This window comes from Catharus ustulatus, chromosome 15 (assembly GCF_009819885.2).
Source record: "Catharus ustulatus isolate bCatUst1 chromosome 15, bCatUst1.pri.v2, whole genome shotgun sequence".
Classification (NCBI taxonomy): domain Eukaryota; kingdom Metazoa; phylum Chordata; class Aves; order Passeriformes; family Turdidae; genus Catharus; species Catharus ustulatus.
In genome coordinates, this window is record NC_046235.1 from 18604540 (window position 1) to 18621843 (window position 17304).

General features: G+C 51.5%; 1 protein-coding gene across 2 annotated transcripts in view; it reads right to left on the reverse strand.

The window, feature by feature from the left end:
- NR3C1 (nuclear receptor subfamily 3 group C member 1) overlaps nt 1–17304 on the reverse strand; it is a 64171-nt gene that overhangs the window by 45437 nt on the left and 1430 nt on the right. For both annotated transcript variants that reach the window (XM_033073002.2, XM_033073001.2), the window contains exon 2: nt 15762–16950. In XM_033073002.2, coding sequence (XP_032928893.1) covers nt 15762–16936 — 1175 coding nt within the window. In that variant the 5' untranslated portion in view covers nt 16937–16950. The remainder of the gene's footprint in view (nt 1–15761; nt 16951–17304) is intronic.

The window sequence follows — 17304 nt, forward strand, 5'->3', positions numbered from 1 at the left end:
ACCCAGCTTTCTGCTCTGCGAGGAAGGAAGGGCAGACAACAACAAAAACATTCACTGCTGATGGCTACTACACTCCTGAATATATACAGTGAGTCAAGGATCCAGGGTGAAATGAAAGCTCTTACAGATCAGCAAGAGCAGTGAGATACAGGCAGGAATTGTGTCAGCATGGAGGAGCAATGCTGCCAGGTACAATTCCAGCTCTGAGCACTCTGTCAGCCAGCACAAGCACACAGCACGTGCAGACCTGAGGCACACACACCACACAGATGTTTGCTTCCCTCCAAGAGCTCTCAGCTATGTAAGGCTAAGTTTAACCTTGTGATTCAAGTGAAAAGCCCTGCTGATGGGGGCTGGCAAGCATTCCAAAATACTCAGAAAATATTCCAAGTCCTGCAGCGCACACAGTGCTGTCACAGCACCTTCACCACTCGTGACATCTGGGTCACAGTGCTGGTGTCCAGGTGCCACCTGGCCAGGCTGGAGCCTTGGCAGGGTTTGGGAAGTGCCTGTGAGCCCCCAGGCAGGCAGCAGTGCCTTTCCCCGCAGCTTCTCCTGCCCTGCAGCCACACAAAGCACTGAGATTTGGGCTGAGCCCCTTGCTGACCCCAGCCCAACACTCCCTGAGGATGCTCTGAGCCCTGCAGGGACAGAGGGGCACAGCCAGCACCCCCATGCTGGCATTCCTGCACAGCCAGCACACACCTGGGCTGTGCAGGGCTGCACAAGGTGCCTGAGCCCTGCAGGGACAGAGGGGCACAGCCAGTAGCCCCATGCTGGCACTCCTGCACTGCCAGGGGCACAGCCAGCACACACCTGGGCTGTGCAGGGCTGCACAAGGTGCCTGAGCCCTGCAGGGACAGAGGGGCACAGCCAGCACACACCTGGGCTGTGCAGGGCTCAGGAGCCCTGCAGGGACAGAGGGGCACAGCCAGCACCCCCATCCTGGCATTCCTGCAGTGCCAGGGCACAGCCAGCACACACCTGGTTGGGCAGGGCTGCACAAGGTGGCTGAGCCCTGCAGGGACAGAGGGGCACAGCCAGCACCCCCATCCTGGCATTCCTGCAGTGCCAGGGCACAGCCAGCACACACCTGGCTCTGCAGAGCTGCACAAGGCTGAACCCTGCAGGTGCCAGCAGCAGCCACTCCTGCCCTGTGATTCCAGGCAGGCTGCACAGAGCTGATAAGCAGTGCCTGAGCTCTCCTCCTGCCCTGCACGGTGACAAAGCCGTGCTCTGGTAGGACAGGGCTCACTGCTCGGCCATCTCTCACATCCACACGCTCTAATCTTGTCCCACAGGCTGGGACTGACCAACAGCCTCCAATGCTGTGACTCAGAGTGTCTGTGTGACATTTGCATGTCTGCCCTGAGACAAAACCGGCACGCTGCTTCTCTAAAAATACTGAGCAGTAAATACAGGCCCTCTGTAGGTGCCTCCAAATCAAAGTAAGCACAGGTTTCAGAACAGAACATGCAAAATGCACTTGCCCAGGGTAAGTGATCCAACCACAGCTGGTGCTGTAACAGGAAAAGGCACCACCAGGATGAAGGAGTTTTCACTGGCCAAAAGGCTTCACCAAGTGGATTCCAACATGCAAACCCAGACACTGCTTATTTATCAAAGGCAATTGCACAACCAGACTGACTGGCCCGAAAACTGAAATTTGGACTGGCAAAAGGTTACTTAGAAGGAGACAAAAGGCACTTTTCCTTTTTACAGGGATCTGGGGAAAAGCTTTAAACTTTAAACTGACAGGGAAGGGTTAGATGGAATTTTGGGTGATTTGGCACAGGGTGCCCAGAGCAGCTGTGCTGTCCCTGGATCCCTGCAGTGCCCAAGGCCAGGCTGGACATTGGGGTTGGACACTGGGGACAGTGGGAGGTGTCCCTGCCATGGCTGGGGGGCTCTGGGTGGGCTTTGGAGCTCTTTCCAACCCATTCTATGATCCTGTCTTCACCGTGCCTAAAAAAAGAAAGTAGAGATTTCAACAACTCAGGGACCCAAAATAAAAGGTGAATGTGTCAGTGCTGGAGTGCTCCAAAATCACAATCAAATACCTGAGTGCAGTTTTTGATGGTAACAGACAGCCCCTCCCCAAACAGCAGCAGCTTGGTGAGTGTGATGCTGTAAAGGCATTAATAAAGGCAGGTGACAACTCAAACCTGCTCTGAACAGCTCCAAAGAGCCCAAAGAAACTCAAGTACCCAGGCCAAGCTCGGGCTGTGAGCTGGAGCATCCCAGGCAGTCCAGGGCAGTGAGAACAGTGGAACAGCTCTTCCTTGAGAAACTGCTCCAGTGCGCAGCTCTGCTGTGCCACTGCTGCACAAACTGCATCCTGCAGCCAGGACAGCACTGCCCCACGCCTCTAAACCAAAAAAACACTGCTTTTCCAGCAAGCTGAAAGCCCTGCCTGGCTCCAGAAATAAGAGCAGAGCAGCGTGCCCTGGAGCAGAGCAGCAGCCAGGGAGGATGGAGCCACCAGTGCTCCCTGCCTGGTCTCACTTTGGGCACACAAAGGTCTTCAAAACACAGCCTGGAGAAGACAGCAATTGTCATTTCAACACAGTGTTCCCCAGTGCAGTGTCCCAGCCCCAGCCTGTTTGTATTGCTGTTAATTTTCACATGTTGTGTGAGCCTAAGTGCAGGCAATTCATGCTCTGCAGTATCTGCACCATGACTTTCTACTGGAAAGAATTAGAAACCCAAAGAATTAGCAAGCTCCTCAGGGCAGAAATGGGCCCAGGATTCCCAACACCATTCCCCACTCTGGCACCGAGAACAGCTTTATTCACTAAAACTACAATTCTGGGAAAGCTGCTCGGGATTCATCAGCACCCTGGGAAATGCAGAGCAGAAACACAATGTACTGCACACACAGAGTGAGGAGGGAGCCCAGCCTGCCCCTGCAGACCCCAACCACAGCCTGTTCCACACAGCCCACAGAGCCAGCCCCCCCAGCACCCCAATTCTCACCTGGGAACCCCCCTGCTTGTCGTGCACCCTCCAAAGCAGGAGTCTGGAGCACATTGTTAACACAGCAGCCACGAACATAATCACCTTCCCTGGGAAAGAATGATTAACCAGAGCAGAGCACCGAGTTCTAGCCTTGGCAGTCGGAAAATAAAGAAAAATAAACTACTGGAATGGTAGAACATGGACAAGTTCTCATTTTTCTTCAGCAATTAAAGTTCTTTCTTGTTGTGTTTGTAGGAAATACTTCAAAAGATTACATTTCAGTTACAAATCTGTATGAATTCTAATCAACTGATATTGTATTTACTACAATCTCCCTGCAGCTAAACTAGAGAAAAAAATTATTTTTGCCAAACTGGGGCCTGGTTGTTTTTGGTGGCACATCTGTGGCAGCAGCACAGGAGGGAAAAGAACATTCCTGAGAGCTGGGACAGCAACCCAAAGCTTGTGGGGACAACAGGGACAGCAAGGGGAGCTACTGACGGTAATTTGTGTGACAGAGTAACCCATCTTCATAATGGAAGATTTTAATTTCCTAGATGTCTCTGCAACGATGACTACAGCACGACAGAAGTGAAGGATGGCTTTCAAGCCCTTAGGAATTTCCCCAGGCAGCATCTGGAAGTGCCTGTTTCCTCTAATCACCTTGATTTATCTGAAATTTTAAAGACTAAATGAAGTGTGGAATTTACACACGGCGTGGGGGGAATACACACTGTGAATATCCCAGTATCAAAAGGGAGGGAAGGAAAAAGTGTTGAGCAGGAGGACATCACCAGCACCAGCCTGGATTTGCCATTGTGGCTGTTTATTGGGGACAGTTCTGAGCACTGGAGCCAAAGCCAGGCACAGCAGTGCCCTGGCAGCCAGTGGAATGGAAGTACAGCAACAGAACCCTCCTGAGGCTCACAGCTTTACATTTCCCAGCTCCTCTCTCTGCTCTGTGCTCACAGAGCTCTCCAGGCTGGAACTCAGCACCCAAAATAGCTCAGGATCAGCTAAACCCAGACCCCTCTGTGCACGTTCCCTTCCCAAACCTGCCCCAAATCCAGCCCAGAGAACTGTTCCTGCAGCCCCTGAACTGCTCCTGCAGCCCCTGAACTGCTCCTGCAGCCCCTGAACTGCTCCTGCAGCCCTTGAACTGTTCCTGCAGCCCCTGAACTGCTCCTGCAGCCCACTGAAATGCTCCTGCAGCCCACAGAGCTGCTCCTGCAGCCCCTGAACTGCTCCTGCAGCCCCTGAACTGCTCCCCCAGCCCCTGAACTGCTCCTGCAGCCCCTGAACTGCTCCTGCAGCCCATTGAACTGCTCCTGCAGCCCCTGAACTGCTCCCCCAGCCCCTGAACTGCTCCTGCAGCCCCTGAACTGCTCCTGCAGCCCCTGAACTGCTCCTGCAGCCCCTGAACTGCTCCTGCAGCCCCTGAACTGCTCCTGCAGCCCCTGAACTGCTCCTGCAGCCCACTGAACTGCTCCTGCAGCCCCTGAACTGCTCCTCCAGCCCATAGAACTGCTCCTGCAGCTCCAGCCAGCCTGCAGGGTTGGGGGGCTCTTCCCTCTGAAATGGCCCCTGGCAAGGAAAAGTCTTCAAGGAAGGAGAAAAAGCAATTCCAAAGTGTTCAGGGCACCTGGACTGCAGCTCCCCCAGCCCAGAGAAACCCAGGACACTGCTGGGGGAGAGAAAAAGCAATTCCAATGTGTTCAAGGAACATGGACTGCAGCTCCCTCAGCTCAGAAAAGTCAGGATGCTGCTGGGGGAGAGAAAAAGCAATTCTAATCTGTTCAGAACACCTGGACTGCAGCTCCCCCAGCCCAGAGAAGCCCAGGACACTGCTGGGGATGTTCTCCAGGAGCAAGGGCAGCTCTTTCGCAAGAGCCTCCACATGCTGGGTGACCTTACAGGTTTACAGCTGCCCTGTGCCCAGGGCCAGGGCTGGGCTCCCACCCCTGCAGGCTCTGGTCCCTGCTCACAGCAGCTCTGAGGGCTCTCCCAGCCCTGGCAGGCTCTGGTCCCTGCTCACAGCAGCTCTCAGGGCTCTCCCAGCCCTGGTCCCTGCACTGAGGTCTGGCAGCCCCTCCAGGTTGCTGGGCTTTGCCCCTGGCCCAGGGATCTCCCAGCCCATGGAGCTCTCCCTGCCCAGACCCAGCACCACCAGGCTCTGGTCATCCCTTCCCAGCCACCTCCCACCCTGGCTGGGCTTGCAGAGCTGCCTGCCAGGCACAAACAGGATGGATGCTCCAGGTAAAATCTGGAATTGCGAGTTTTGCTGTTGCCATGAAGTTCAGGGCTTCCCTTGTCACCCATTTCATTCTGAAACTGGGACAGGTTGAAGATGTCCACGCCTCGACACACCACATGCAGGAAGCCAGGGCTGGTAGCACTTCTGAATACTTGGAAAGACTCAGAGAGCTGAATGCTGCATTTCCTTTAAAGCTCTTCCTCGGTTCCGAGGCTGGGGTCAGCCAGGAATAGAAACCCAGTCACTTCCTCCTCCCCACTGGTATGCCAGGCTTTGATCTGCAACACCAAACCAGCTCAGGCACAAAAATAAATGGACTTGGAAACCTCCAGATTGTTATTTAATAAAATATCAGATGTCCCAACCTTTAACGTGCTAAAAGAGCCTTTAAAGGTTTATCTTTAAAGTGATAAAATAAGTCCAAGCTCATTTGTCAAACCAGTTGCTCTGGTTGGAAAGTAGCTGTCAAGTATCTCGATGAGTCAGGATGTTGTCGTGCAGGCATCCTAATATTAACTGCTCCCTTCAATAAGAGCTGAAAAAGGAATGCTCTGCGGCTCCTAACACAGAATTCCCGAGCACATCAGCTTCTTACAACACTTACATTTTAGACGAGGGAGTTTCAGCACTAATTTTTCTATCAAATCATGCACAGGACTTGCAAATCACCTGGCACTGCATGAGAACAGACTTGTCTTCTCCAGCTACGGAAACCAAGGCAGCACAGAACTCGCTAGATGGGTTTTGGTAAAAAAGAAGGTGTCAGAGAAGCTTCCTTTCCAGTTCAGAAAATGGCAGATGTGCAGGGCTTAGCAGAAACACGTGTCCAGGAAGGGCAGAATTCATAAAGCCACATGAAAATGAAAGGGAGGGAAGCAGAGCAGGACCCCAGAGCAGAGAACTGCCCACAGCAGGGCAGCCAAGGGACCTCTCCAAAGCCTGGGTTGGCCCAAAGTAGGTCAGAGAAAAAGCCTTTGCTGAAATATGGATTAAAGCAGCAGTGCTGCTCCAGCTGGGAGAGCCTAGCTGGCATCCAGGACCACGGCTGCACTTGGGGCTGCTTCAAATAACTGCACAAACTGAACCTGCAGCTTGCTGTCAGACTTAGCAGGACTGCTTGGGCAAAGCAAATAACCCCAGAAGGATTACAAGCCTTCCTTGGCCACCAAAAGAGATTGCATCATTTATTAATCAAAAGGCAAGGATGGAAGATCGTTCTCTACAAACCAATTTTAATTCATGTCTGGAAATCCCAGCAAGGTACCAAAACCAACCTGGACATGACACTCAGTGCTCTGGGCTGGGGACAAGGCAGGGACTGGGCACAGCTTGGCCAGGAGGGCTTTTCCAACTAAAATCATTTCTTTTGGAAAAGGCTTTTTAATAAAAGCCAGGTGTGGGGAGCCCAAAGGTCACTGCCAATCCTCACCAGGCAGTTCAGCCCCACATGCCATTATTTCAATAAACATGTCCTGTCTCAGTAAAATGAAGGTGTGAAGTGAAATTAAATTCCATACATCTGCAGCATCCAAAAACTATTCTGCATACAACATTTAAGATTTCTAATTTTCAAAGTTGTTTTTAAAGTCTGTTTTCAGATATGACTGTTTTTCTCATATTGGCTTATGTTCTAATCTAGTCCATGTTTTACGAGAACCAGGATGCAGAGTCCTTTATAAAAAAAAGTCTAATTATACCTACATCACCCTCATATGGGGACAGCACAATTGCTTTGGGAGCAATTCATACAGAACACAAGATTAACAGAAATTCAACAGGCAAAACAAACCATCAAAGGCCCCGGGAGCAAAAGTAACCCACAGCAAAAGATGCAAGAGAGAAAACAACAGCCAGGGAGTAGGAAACTGAAATCAAGATGCAAACTGAAATCCACATCAAGTCTGCCAGTTCTCCTCTTTCTTCACTTTTGGTTTTGAAGTTAACAAGCCTGGGCTGCATTCTTGCACAACAAACGCACACATGAGCACGCAGAACGTGCACGTTTCCAGCATGGATTGATTGATGCAAATCCTCTGCTGGGGCTTTAGGAAGTCATTGCTTCAGAGAAGTAACAGGAGCTCTCAGGGGGAAAAAAAAATAAGCAAGAGGAAAAAAAATATGGGTACACAGCAATCAGCATAGAGGTGTTGGTTTAAAATACCTTGAGAGGCTCCTGCAGCTCTCTGTGCCCATCCAGCACCCCAAAAGGCTCCTGCAGCTCCCTGTGCTCTCCCAGCACCCCAAAAGGCTCCTGCAGCTCTCTGTGCTCTCCCCAAAAGGCTCCTGCAGCTCTCTGTGCCCACCCCAGCACCCCAAAAGGCTCCTGCAGCTCCCTGTGCCCACCCCAAAAGGCTCCTGCAGCTCCCTGTGCCCACCCCAGCACCCCAAAAGGCTCCTGCAGCTCCCTGTGCCCACCCCAAAAGGCTCCTGCAGCTCTCTGTGCTCCCCCAGCACCCAAAAGGCTCCTGCAGCTCTCTGTGCTCTCCCCAGCACCCCAAAAGGCTCCTGCAGCTCCCTGTGCTCCCCCAGCACCCCAAAAGGCTCCTGCAGCTCTCTGTGCTCCCCCAGCACCCCAAAAGGCTCCTGCAGCTCTCTGTGCTCTCCCCAGCACCCCAAAAGGCTCCTGCAGCTCTCTGTGCCCATCCAGCACCCCAAAAGGCTCCTGCAGCTCCCCCTGCCCACCCCAGCACCCCAAAAGGCTCCTGCAGCTCTCTGTGCCCATCCAGCACCCCAAAAGGCTCCTGCAGCTCTCTGTGCTCTCCCCAAAAGGCTCCTGCAGCTCCCAGTGCTCCCCCCAGCACCCCAAAAGGCTCCTGCAGCTTCCTGTGCCCACCCCAAAATGCCCCTGCAGCTCTCTGTGCCCACCCCAGCACCCCAAAAGGCTCCTGCAGATCCCTGTGCCCACCCCAGCACCCCAAAAGGCTCCTGCAGCTCCCTGTGCCCATCCAGCACCCCAAAAGACTCCTGCAGCTCTCTGTGCCCACCCCAAAAGGCTCCTGCAGCTCTCTGTGCCCATCCAGCACCCCAAAAAGGCTCCTGCAGCTCCCTGTGCTCTCCCCAAAAGGCTCCTGCCAGCTCTCTGTGCCCACCCCAAAAGGCTCCTGCCCTCCTGGCCCTGCAGTGCCCTGGCAGCACAGCCCTGTCCCTCCATCCCTTCACCCTCCACACCCTGGAGCAGGCTCTCCAAGCACAAACAATCCCCATCAGCTGCTCTGCCCTGCCAGATCCCAGATCCCAGACTGCTGGAGCCTGGCAATGCAGACCCCTGGGAGCCCCAGAGGTGCCAGTGATGCTGTGACAGCAGGCTGGGAGGGCAGGGGGAGGCAAGGACACACCAGCCAGGCTCTGCAGGGCTCCAGGGACCAAAGCAGGGCCAGGGATCACAGCAGGGACAGCAGGGACCTTCCCCTGCCCAGCTGGAGTGAACAGACCTGGCACCCTCCCTGCCATGCCCAAATCACACAGCTGGCTCATGGCTGGAGGAGTCACGTCCCACAGCTCATTCTCTAGAAGTTTCACAGAATTTCTAACCCCAGTTGTGCTGCTGTCACAGCCCTCAGCAGTGGGACACAGCCAGGACACTGCCCTCAGTGACAAAGGGGGCATCCCCTGCCAGCCCTCATCCCTGAGAAATGCCAGCAGGAACAGGATTCAAACACAGGGACAGGAACGTGCAAACCTCTCCACGTCACCCCTGCCTCAAAGGTTCTAAGAAAAGACTGCAGAAGAGAATGGGATCTTCTCCTTCTTTCTTGGAAAAAAGGAAACCAAGGCAGGAGCTATGAAATCACTTCCATTATTTGCCTCTTGAATAGGTGACAGACCTCACTGATACGTCATGATCTGCTCCTCCTTGACTCCACAGCACATTTCTGAGCTTCCCAAGTACTATTCTGAGGCAAACAACTCATTTGTGCCCTCATTTCTTTGTAGAGTCCTGTCCTGAGCAACAGTTCCTAACTTTAAACTCAGCTACACAAATAAAAGCAAGGAGAAATAAGAAGTATCTGAATAAAGCAACACAAGAGTAAATGGCGCCCTGCTGCTCACAAGTTTCCCATTAAATCTTGTGTGACCGTGGTGCAGAAATTTGATGATCTCCAGCTGCTTTCTGACACACAGTAACTGTACAAACATATTACAAATAGTATGAAGAATGTAATACTGTAAAATCCAATATGAAACTAGTTTTCTTTACTAAATTACAGTAGCAGTGAAGTGAATTCAAGAAAGACAAGATCATTATTTTAGAACTCCTTCTCCAGCAGTACTTTTGCCTTAGCAATCTCACAAAACCTGAGATATTTGATCAAAAAGGAGAAGTTGTGTATGGTGTCACATCCCCACAGCAAAGTATCAGCAGCCTGTGGGATATTAATTTCCAAAATACATTGGGACTGTAATTTTTTAGGAAGATTTAGGAGTTCCACAGGTAGAGTTGGAATCTGGGGGTTTACTGGTGGCACTGGCTGGATTAGAAGGGCTGGTACAGAAATATTCCCCACACCCCACGTCAAGATGACTTCTGAAGAGCACAGTTTCCTCCAGACATGCACACAATTGTGGTGATTATTGATTTAAGGCAGCAGGGTTTAGAACTCTACATGACATCCTGGTAAGTAACAGCGTGTCCTGGAGCCTCACTCGCCTCTCCCAGCCCAGCAGAGAGAAAACCTGAGCTCATCTCCAGCCCTGCTCCAAAGCCCAGCTCCAGGCTTTACAGATCCTGAGTGCTCCTGCCAGACTGCTCTGGGACACGGAGGTGACACAGCCAGAGGGGCAGGGAGGGAGGGAAATCCTCTGTCGGGGTGTTTGATAGCTCTGTTCATACAGCACAGGGACACACTGCTCCATGCAGGGATGGAGCCCAGCAGGAACATCCCAGCACAGGCTCAGAGTCAGGGCAGCTCTGGGAGCACAGGCACAACACCCTCCCTGCAGGGAGGGGAGATGAGGAGGAAAACCCCAGCAGAGACCCAGGAATCGTGCTGGACTGTGCTGCCAGCCATCCTGCACTTGTGGGGACAGTCACACCCCAGAGGGGACACATGGGGACCAGCCAGCCCTGCTGCTCTGCCCACAGCAGCAAGAGCTGCACAGAGCCCCCAGCTGTCCCCTGAGTGGGGGACCCAGGGTGGAGCTCACCCTGGGCAGGTGACACTGTGTGCAGGTGACCCTGTGGGCAGGTGACCCTGTGGGCAGGTGACCCTGTGCTGACATCCCCTGCAGGTCACCAGCCTGCCACAGCCACAGCTGGTCACACCCTGACACAAACCCTCCATTCTGTGTTTTGTTTTTTTTCCCACACATAGCCCAGAAGAGCTGCTCTGGAGTCAGAGCCAAGACAATGAGATGAAATTATTCTTTTTTTGCGTGTGTCATCTGCTCCAGCTGTACTGGTTCACTCCTGTCCCAGGGGGACGAGGCCATGCACTGACAGCATCTGACCAGTATTTCCAGCAGCCAGCACTGAGAACAGGATTAACTCCTGCTCTCCTTGCCTATCCCAGCAAAGGCTGGCGAATAAAAGGGCATCAATGGATCTCACACTACACTGGCTGCTACAAATGGTTATCAATGGATCTCACACTACAGTGAGTCAGCCAGAAAATCCCTGGGATGAGAACAATCATCTGGACATGCAACAGTGCCACACATTAATTCTTCAGTAAATAAGATTAAAATCTGTGTGTACTTGAGACTCTGGGAGACAAAGGCTGGGAAACCAGAGAGCTTAACCCAGACTGCCTGGGTCTGGGGCACAGCACTGAGCACACCCAGGTGTTCTGCCCAGAAAACACCACACACATTTGTTCTGTGCTGCTGAGCTCCCAGCTCATCCCTCACAAAGGCAATCCCAGCTTCATTTCTCTACACAGAGGTGACACTCAGTTATTTCAACAGCACAAAACCAAGGTAATTGTAACCACAAGCTTCTCCCGTTGCCCCTACCTTGGGCTGCAAACATGATTTTATTGGGATGTTGTTTTCCATGGGAACCATTGACAGAATGCATATGTGACACTACAGTAGCACCTTGGGGGAGCTTCACTATCCCAAAAACAAATGCTAATCCAAGGAGGACTTGGGAACCTTTTAAAATACAGAAATAATTCCAGCTTGCAGTTACAAACACACAGAATATGCACCACTTGTTCATCTCCAGAATGAGCAGCAATAATCCAAGGAAGAAGGGAAATTTGCTTCCCTCAAGATGAATTGCTCTCACTGTAAAAGTAATCTTTAGCCTGGTAAATACACACTGTAGGAGTGATACAATGCTGGATAATACCTGTATTTCACATTTCTGAGAAGATTCGTGAGCAGCACTCATTCAACCACAGCTCTGCTTACACTGGCAGCAGGAGAATACAAAAGGTTCAGCCATGGAGATTATTTATTTTAAATGGTATGGACAATAAAAATAAGGTTGCTTTATAAGCCAGAATTAAGTTTAAAATAGAGACCATTGTAGGGAGATATAAATTTGCAGAAGTTAACCACTTGGACTGGATTTACAACAACCTCCTTGGCTGTGAGCTCGACGGAAGGATCAGCCCAAACTGGGAAAAGTGGATCCCACCCTCCATGACCCCTCCTTTACCCAGTTCCCTTCCCACAGCACCTCAGAGCACATCCTGCAGGACATTCCTGATCCAACAGCTGGGCTCTTCTGCCATGTACTCCCAGTCAAACCCCAAGTACAGCACTGCACTAAGGTGACAAATCACACCCCAGCCTGCTGAGCCGAACATCACTGCTGGGTTTCTGTCACTGCAGGAGATGAGGAGCCCAGCTGGGTTTTGTGTCACTGCAGGAGGATGAGGAGGCTGAGATGTCCCCTCCACCCCCCTGTGCTGAGTCAGGCAGGCTCAGAGCTGCTCCAGCCCTGCCAAGCCACCGGCCTTGGCCAGCGGCCGAGGGAAACAAAGCGGCAAGACAAACGGACAGCTGACCTTTAGCACTGCTGGCAAACAATCCCTTCCTTCCCTTCCTTCCCACACAGCACCTGAGCCCAAGGAGGATCCCAGTTAAAGAGTGAAGGCACAGGGGAACTGTTGGAAGCAAGGCTTTGGGCTGTGACCGACCGACAAAACTTTTCCTCCTTCCAGACTCTGCTCCTCTCTAATGGCTTCTCCCAAGCTCTTGCCTTTCTTAAACTCCTTAATGATCCTTATCCCCCACAAGCTTAAGTACTAGGAACGATTTCAACTGTAATAAGAGAAGCCATAACAGTGCCAGTGGGGCCCAGTTTCTGTGAATTCTGGCTGCAGGAGCAAACCCTGCATTGCTGGGCTGCTTCTCAGCATCCTTCGCTCCCCCCACAACAAGCCACATCTCCAGGAAGTCAGAGCAGTAGGAGCTGAGCGAAGATTTAATGTATATACCATGCAAGAGCCCCAGGAGTGTGTGTTGCTAAAACCATTTCCTTGAAATGGAGCAGTTTTCCCTGAGTTTGTGCAATAAATCACAGAACATCCCATTGGAGACGGACACAGCAAAGCTCCAGCTCCTCAGTGAAGCACAGCTTGCTGCTCTTCCAGCTGCTTCTCACTGCCTCTAAGGACAATCTAAGGTAAACTGTCTGCTAGCCTGTTTTCCTCCCTTTATTCTGCCCACCTTTTCCATTCCCTGCACTGCTCAGTGATCCCAGAGCAATCCCAGCCACAGCAGAGCCTCCCCCTGCTCAGATCTGAGCCTGAGGAGCACCAACAGCTTATTGATTATTGCCAATCCACCCCCATCAATTACACTCCTGAAGTTTGCATCCTGCTTGTTAGCTCCTGGGTCCCTCCTGCAGTTCCCTGCATTGATTGCTGTTCCTGGGCTGATCATCACTTGTCTCATTAAAGCCAGCACGCTGGGCTACCTGGAGGAGCCCAACCACCCAGAAATGGCAGGACATCAATTCCAGCCTGGGTGGGGAGAGAGGGACATTCCAGGCTCCCCATTAAACACAACCTGAGCACCAGGGCTGAACTGCAGCTCTTCTTCCCCCTGAGTTCAGCCTACAATTAGTATGTTATTAGTAGACAAATAATTTTACAAACACCAAAAAGTATTTCCTCCTGGAACCTGAAGCTTCTCAAAATCCCAGCCTCCACCTCTCACATTTAGTACCTTAAAAAAACCAGACCACGGGAACCTGGCAAGAGAGTCCTTCCTTTGTTTCTAAAACAAATGCCAATTTTGTTAAGTCTTCTACAAGAAAAACAAACAAATCCACAATACATCACCTTAAACTAACCCAGTTTAGACCAAATATTTCTGGCAAGGTTCAAGAAGAAAGAAAATTCCTGCTTCAAGCCCAGGGCTCATTAATACCTCAAACACTGTAAAAGGATGATGGAATTGCCTGAATGTTATAGAACAGAAATAATAAAGCAAACCCAAACAATGCCATTTTTAGAACTGGACTTTGTAGCTGAAGTGCACAAAAATCCTCAGGAAGTAAGAACAGCTTCCACAAAGCTGTGAATAATGCATTTTTATGCAAAGCTCAACTAGGAGCCACCTCGAAATTCTTCACACATTCCATAAAGAAAAAAAAAAATCCATTATCTTACAGCAAAAAGGAAGCAATAAAATACAAGATGACCTTGCAGGAAGCAAGAACGTCAATGCTGGAGCCCTGGCGTGGATAACCCCGGGCACTGGAGGAGGCAGCTGGGGCTGGGATGCTCTGGGAGCCTCCCTGCCTGTCCTGGGCACTGCCAGCCCTGCCCCAAACTGCTCCAGGACATCTCTGCGGGATCTCTGTGCCAGGCTGACAGCCCAGAGGAGCTCCCACCCCTCCAGGATCACACTCAGGACACAACAGCCCTGCCTGAGCTCCCCAGAGCTGGGCACACAGCTGTGCCACCACACACCTCCCCACAGTGATCCTCAAAAGTGGCATTTCCACCACCAGAACGATCCTCAAAAGTGCCATTTCCACCACCAGAATGACCCTCAAAAGTGGCATTTCCACCACCAGAATGACCCTCAAAAGTGGCATTTCCACCACCAGAATGACCCTCAAAAGTGGCATTTCCACCATCTCAGCACATTTACACTGTCCCTGAAATCCTCCTCCCCTGAAACACTTCTTGCTCTGACACACAGTTTATGATTATCACTGAAGATACAGTGAGAGCAGAGGAAATAAACTCCCCAAAAAATCCCCACGAAACAAAGTGAACCCAGCTCGGAATTGGAGTGATTGTGCAAAAGGTCAGCACCCAGCACGGGTGCTCTGTCGAAATCAACGGTGAGACACGCTCAATATTCACGTATCAAGGTGGAATCTAGCCACAGATTCTGATTTTCTCTTCTGGATCTCTTACATTACAAATTGCTTCAAGCACTTCAAAGAAAAATAAAATATTTACAGCAGAAATTAAAATCTGTGAAAGCAATTGAGAAGGAAAGCAAGCTAAAAGTTGTCTTCCTGAAACAAGGAAATTCTTACACACTCCATTCCAGCCATGGGAAAATGGAGCAAACATTGTGCAGGGAGAGCCCCAGGAACACCCTGGGGATCCAATTGTCAGCAGAGCAATAAAACCCAGAATGTCAAACCAGATCCTTCATCAGCAGCCTACAAATATCAGGGTTCTGCAGAGGCACAAATGGCAAAGCCATTTTCTACCCGACTGCACAAAATCCTCCGTGGAGCCACACGCTGCTCGAGCGAGGAGTTGGTAAACACAGAGCAGTGAGACAGACACAGCTGGGTGTTCCCTGGAATCACAACTGCTCTGGTGGCCCAGAGGTGGCCCAGAGGTGGCCCAGAGGTGGCCCAGAGGTGGCCCAGCCACGTTGCCCCTCCAGGAGCCCCCCCTGCAGCAGCTGCACCCCTGCATTACTCCAGGAAACAACCCAGGGAGGAACCAGCTCCCACACCCCGCTCCTGCTGCTCTCAGAGTTAAATTCCAGGTATGTTGAAGTCCAAGTGCAAATATTCTTATCTCTTTCAAGGCAGTTATTGAACAAGCTGCTGAGCGTTTCCCACTCGGAATCTTCTTGTCCATGTAAGGTAAATGCGATACCGAGCACGGCGAAAACTCGAGTTCAGCTTCAATGCAATTCTAGAAATTTACCCAGCAACCAAGTTATTTTTGTGCATAACATTTAAGTAGTGCTAGGAAGGAAAAAAAGCCCACAGTGATTGATCCTCTAACCCCTGGGAACGAAGGAGTTTTTGTATACACTTAAATACTTCCTCCCATACTGCCTCTGTATGGGTCCTGCTACCACATACTTGATTTTCCCTATAAACTGTGTCCTGGAAGTTTTATTTTTATTTATTTACTTTTTAGAGCATGCCAGCTCCCCTCCACTTTTCTTCCCTTTAATGCCAATAATTGAGTAGTTGCTTAAAGCTGCTCTTGTACTGTGGGATAAACATTCCCCATGTTTACAGGGAACAATGTCTGATCAGCCGCACATTCCAAATGGAAAAGTGGAAAAAAAAAAAGCAAAAAAACCCAAGCAACAAACCAGCATGCATGGAGTCGTGCTAAACACACTTGTAGCGTTTTAATAAAGAGCAACAAAAACTAATTACCTTGAATAGCCATTAGAGAAAGCAGGTCTGCCAGAGAGGTTGAGTGTTCCCAGCGGAGCCAATGCCTCGTCCCCCGATCCCTGGCACCTATTCCAATTTTCTGACCCGGCAGGAAGGGATGGAATGATATTAAAAATTGGTTTCTGATCCTGCTGCTGAGAGAGCGAGGCAGTATTTAAATCATAGTGGTACATCTGTCCCCCAGAGGTGCTGACTCCGTGGATGGAGATGGCCGAGACTTTCGTACCCAGCAGGTTCGACCCGAAGTTGGCCTGGCAGTAAAGCGGGCTCGTGTTCTCCTGCTTGATGCTGCCGGGAGTATGCAGTTCAATGTAGTCTTCCTTCTCCGTTTTCACTTGAGGCATTGGCATTTTGGAACTGGGTAGAAGGTCACCACGGTCATTAATTTTAGGTTTAGTGTCAGATAAAAGAGGAGGCTTGCAGTCTTCGGCGAGACTTCCCTCCAGCAGAAAGGCGTCGTCGGCGGAGATGGGCGACAGCAAGCCACCGTCATCCAGCAACGGGTCCAGCCGCCACGGGCTCCCGTTGGGCTCCTTGCCCGGCGACACCGGCGGCAATTCCAGATCCTGGAGGATGTCCAGGGTGCTTTGGTCTTCAGAGAACAACTTCAAGTTGCCCCCGTTGGAGCCCACCTGGCTCTGGAGCGCGGCTCCCGGCTCGGCGGGGACGCCGCGCCCGGCCATGCCCGCGAAGTCGGGCTCCAGCGGCGCCTCCGAAGACGCGGTTCCCTTCGCGTCCTCGGCCAGGCTCGAGGACTTGTTCAAGCTCGCAATGCTTTCCTCCAGGAGCCTGAAGTCCGTTTCTCCGGAGGGGACGCCGATTTGGCCCTGGTGCGAAAACCCGAGGTCGTTTCCCATCACTTTGGCGTCTGTCTCGCCCATGTACAGTCCCATCGAGAGCGACACTGCCTTGGAAAGGTCTGGCTGAGGCACATTGTTTCCTAATCCTTTCGGAAAGTCGGCCAAAGCAGGTTGCTGACTGGGTTCCGACTGAGAGGATGCAGGGAGAGGAGATGTAGACACAGGGGCTTGCACGGTAGCTCCACCCCTGAAGGGTGGATGGAAGTCCATCACGATCCCTCCTTTGGTACTGATGAGTGCATTTTTCCTGGTTTTGTCCTGATCCAACGGGTTAAGCAATTCTTTGGAATCCATTACTTTACCATTAACTACGAAAAGATGAGAAGCAAAGTCAGCACAGCAAGGACACATTAATAACAGCTTTAAGATGACAAGTGTGAACCCTGTGCCCGGCTGAGCTGCTCTGAGAGCGAAGGCACGGCACGCCGCGCTGGGGCTGACACGTGCCACGTCTCCCAAACACACTGCGCTTGTTTTCAGCGGTTCTAGGTTTTGTTTTCTGTCTAGTGAGGAGGAACTACATGTGTTAAAGCTCTGCTGAAGCTGGAGGAAGGGGAAAGGCAGCCTGTACACAGCTCGGAACGCAGCTCCAGCACGTGACATCGCTCCAGCTTTGTCACCATCCCCGCTCTGGGAACTGCGAGAATTGTGGAAGGGTTGTG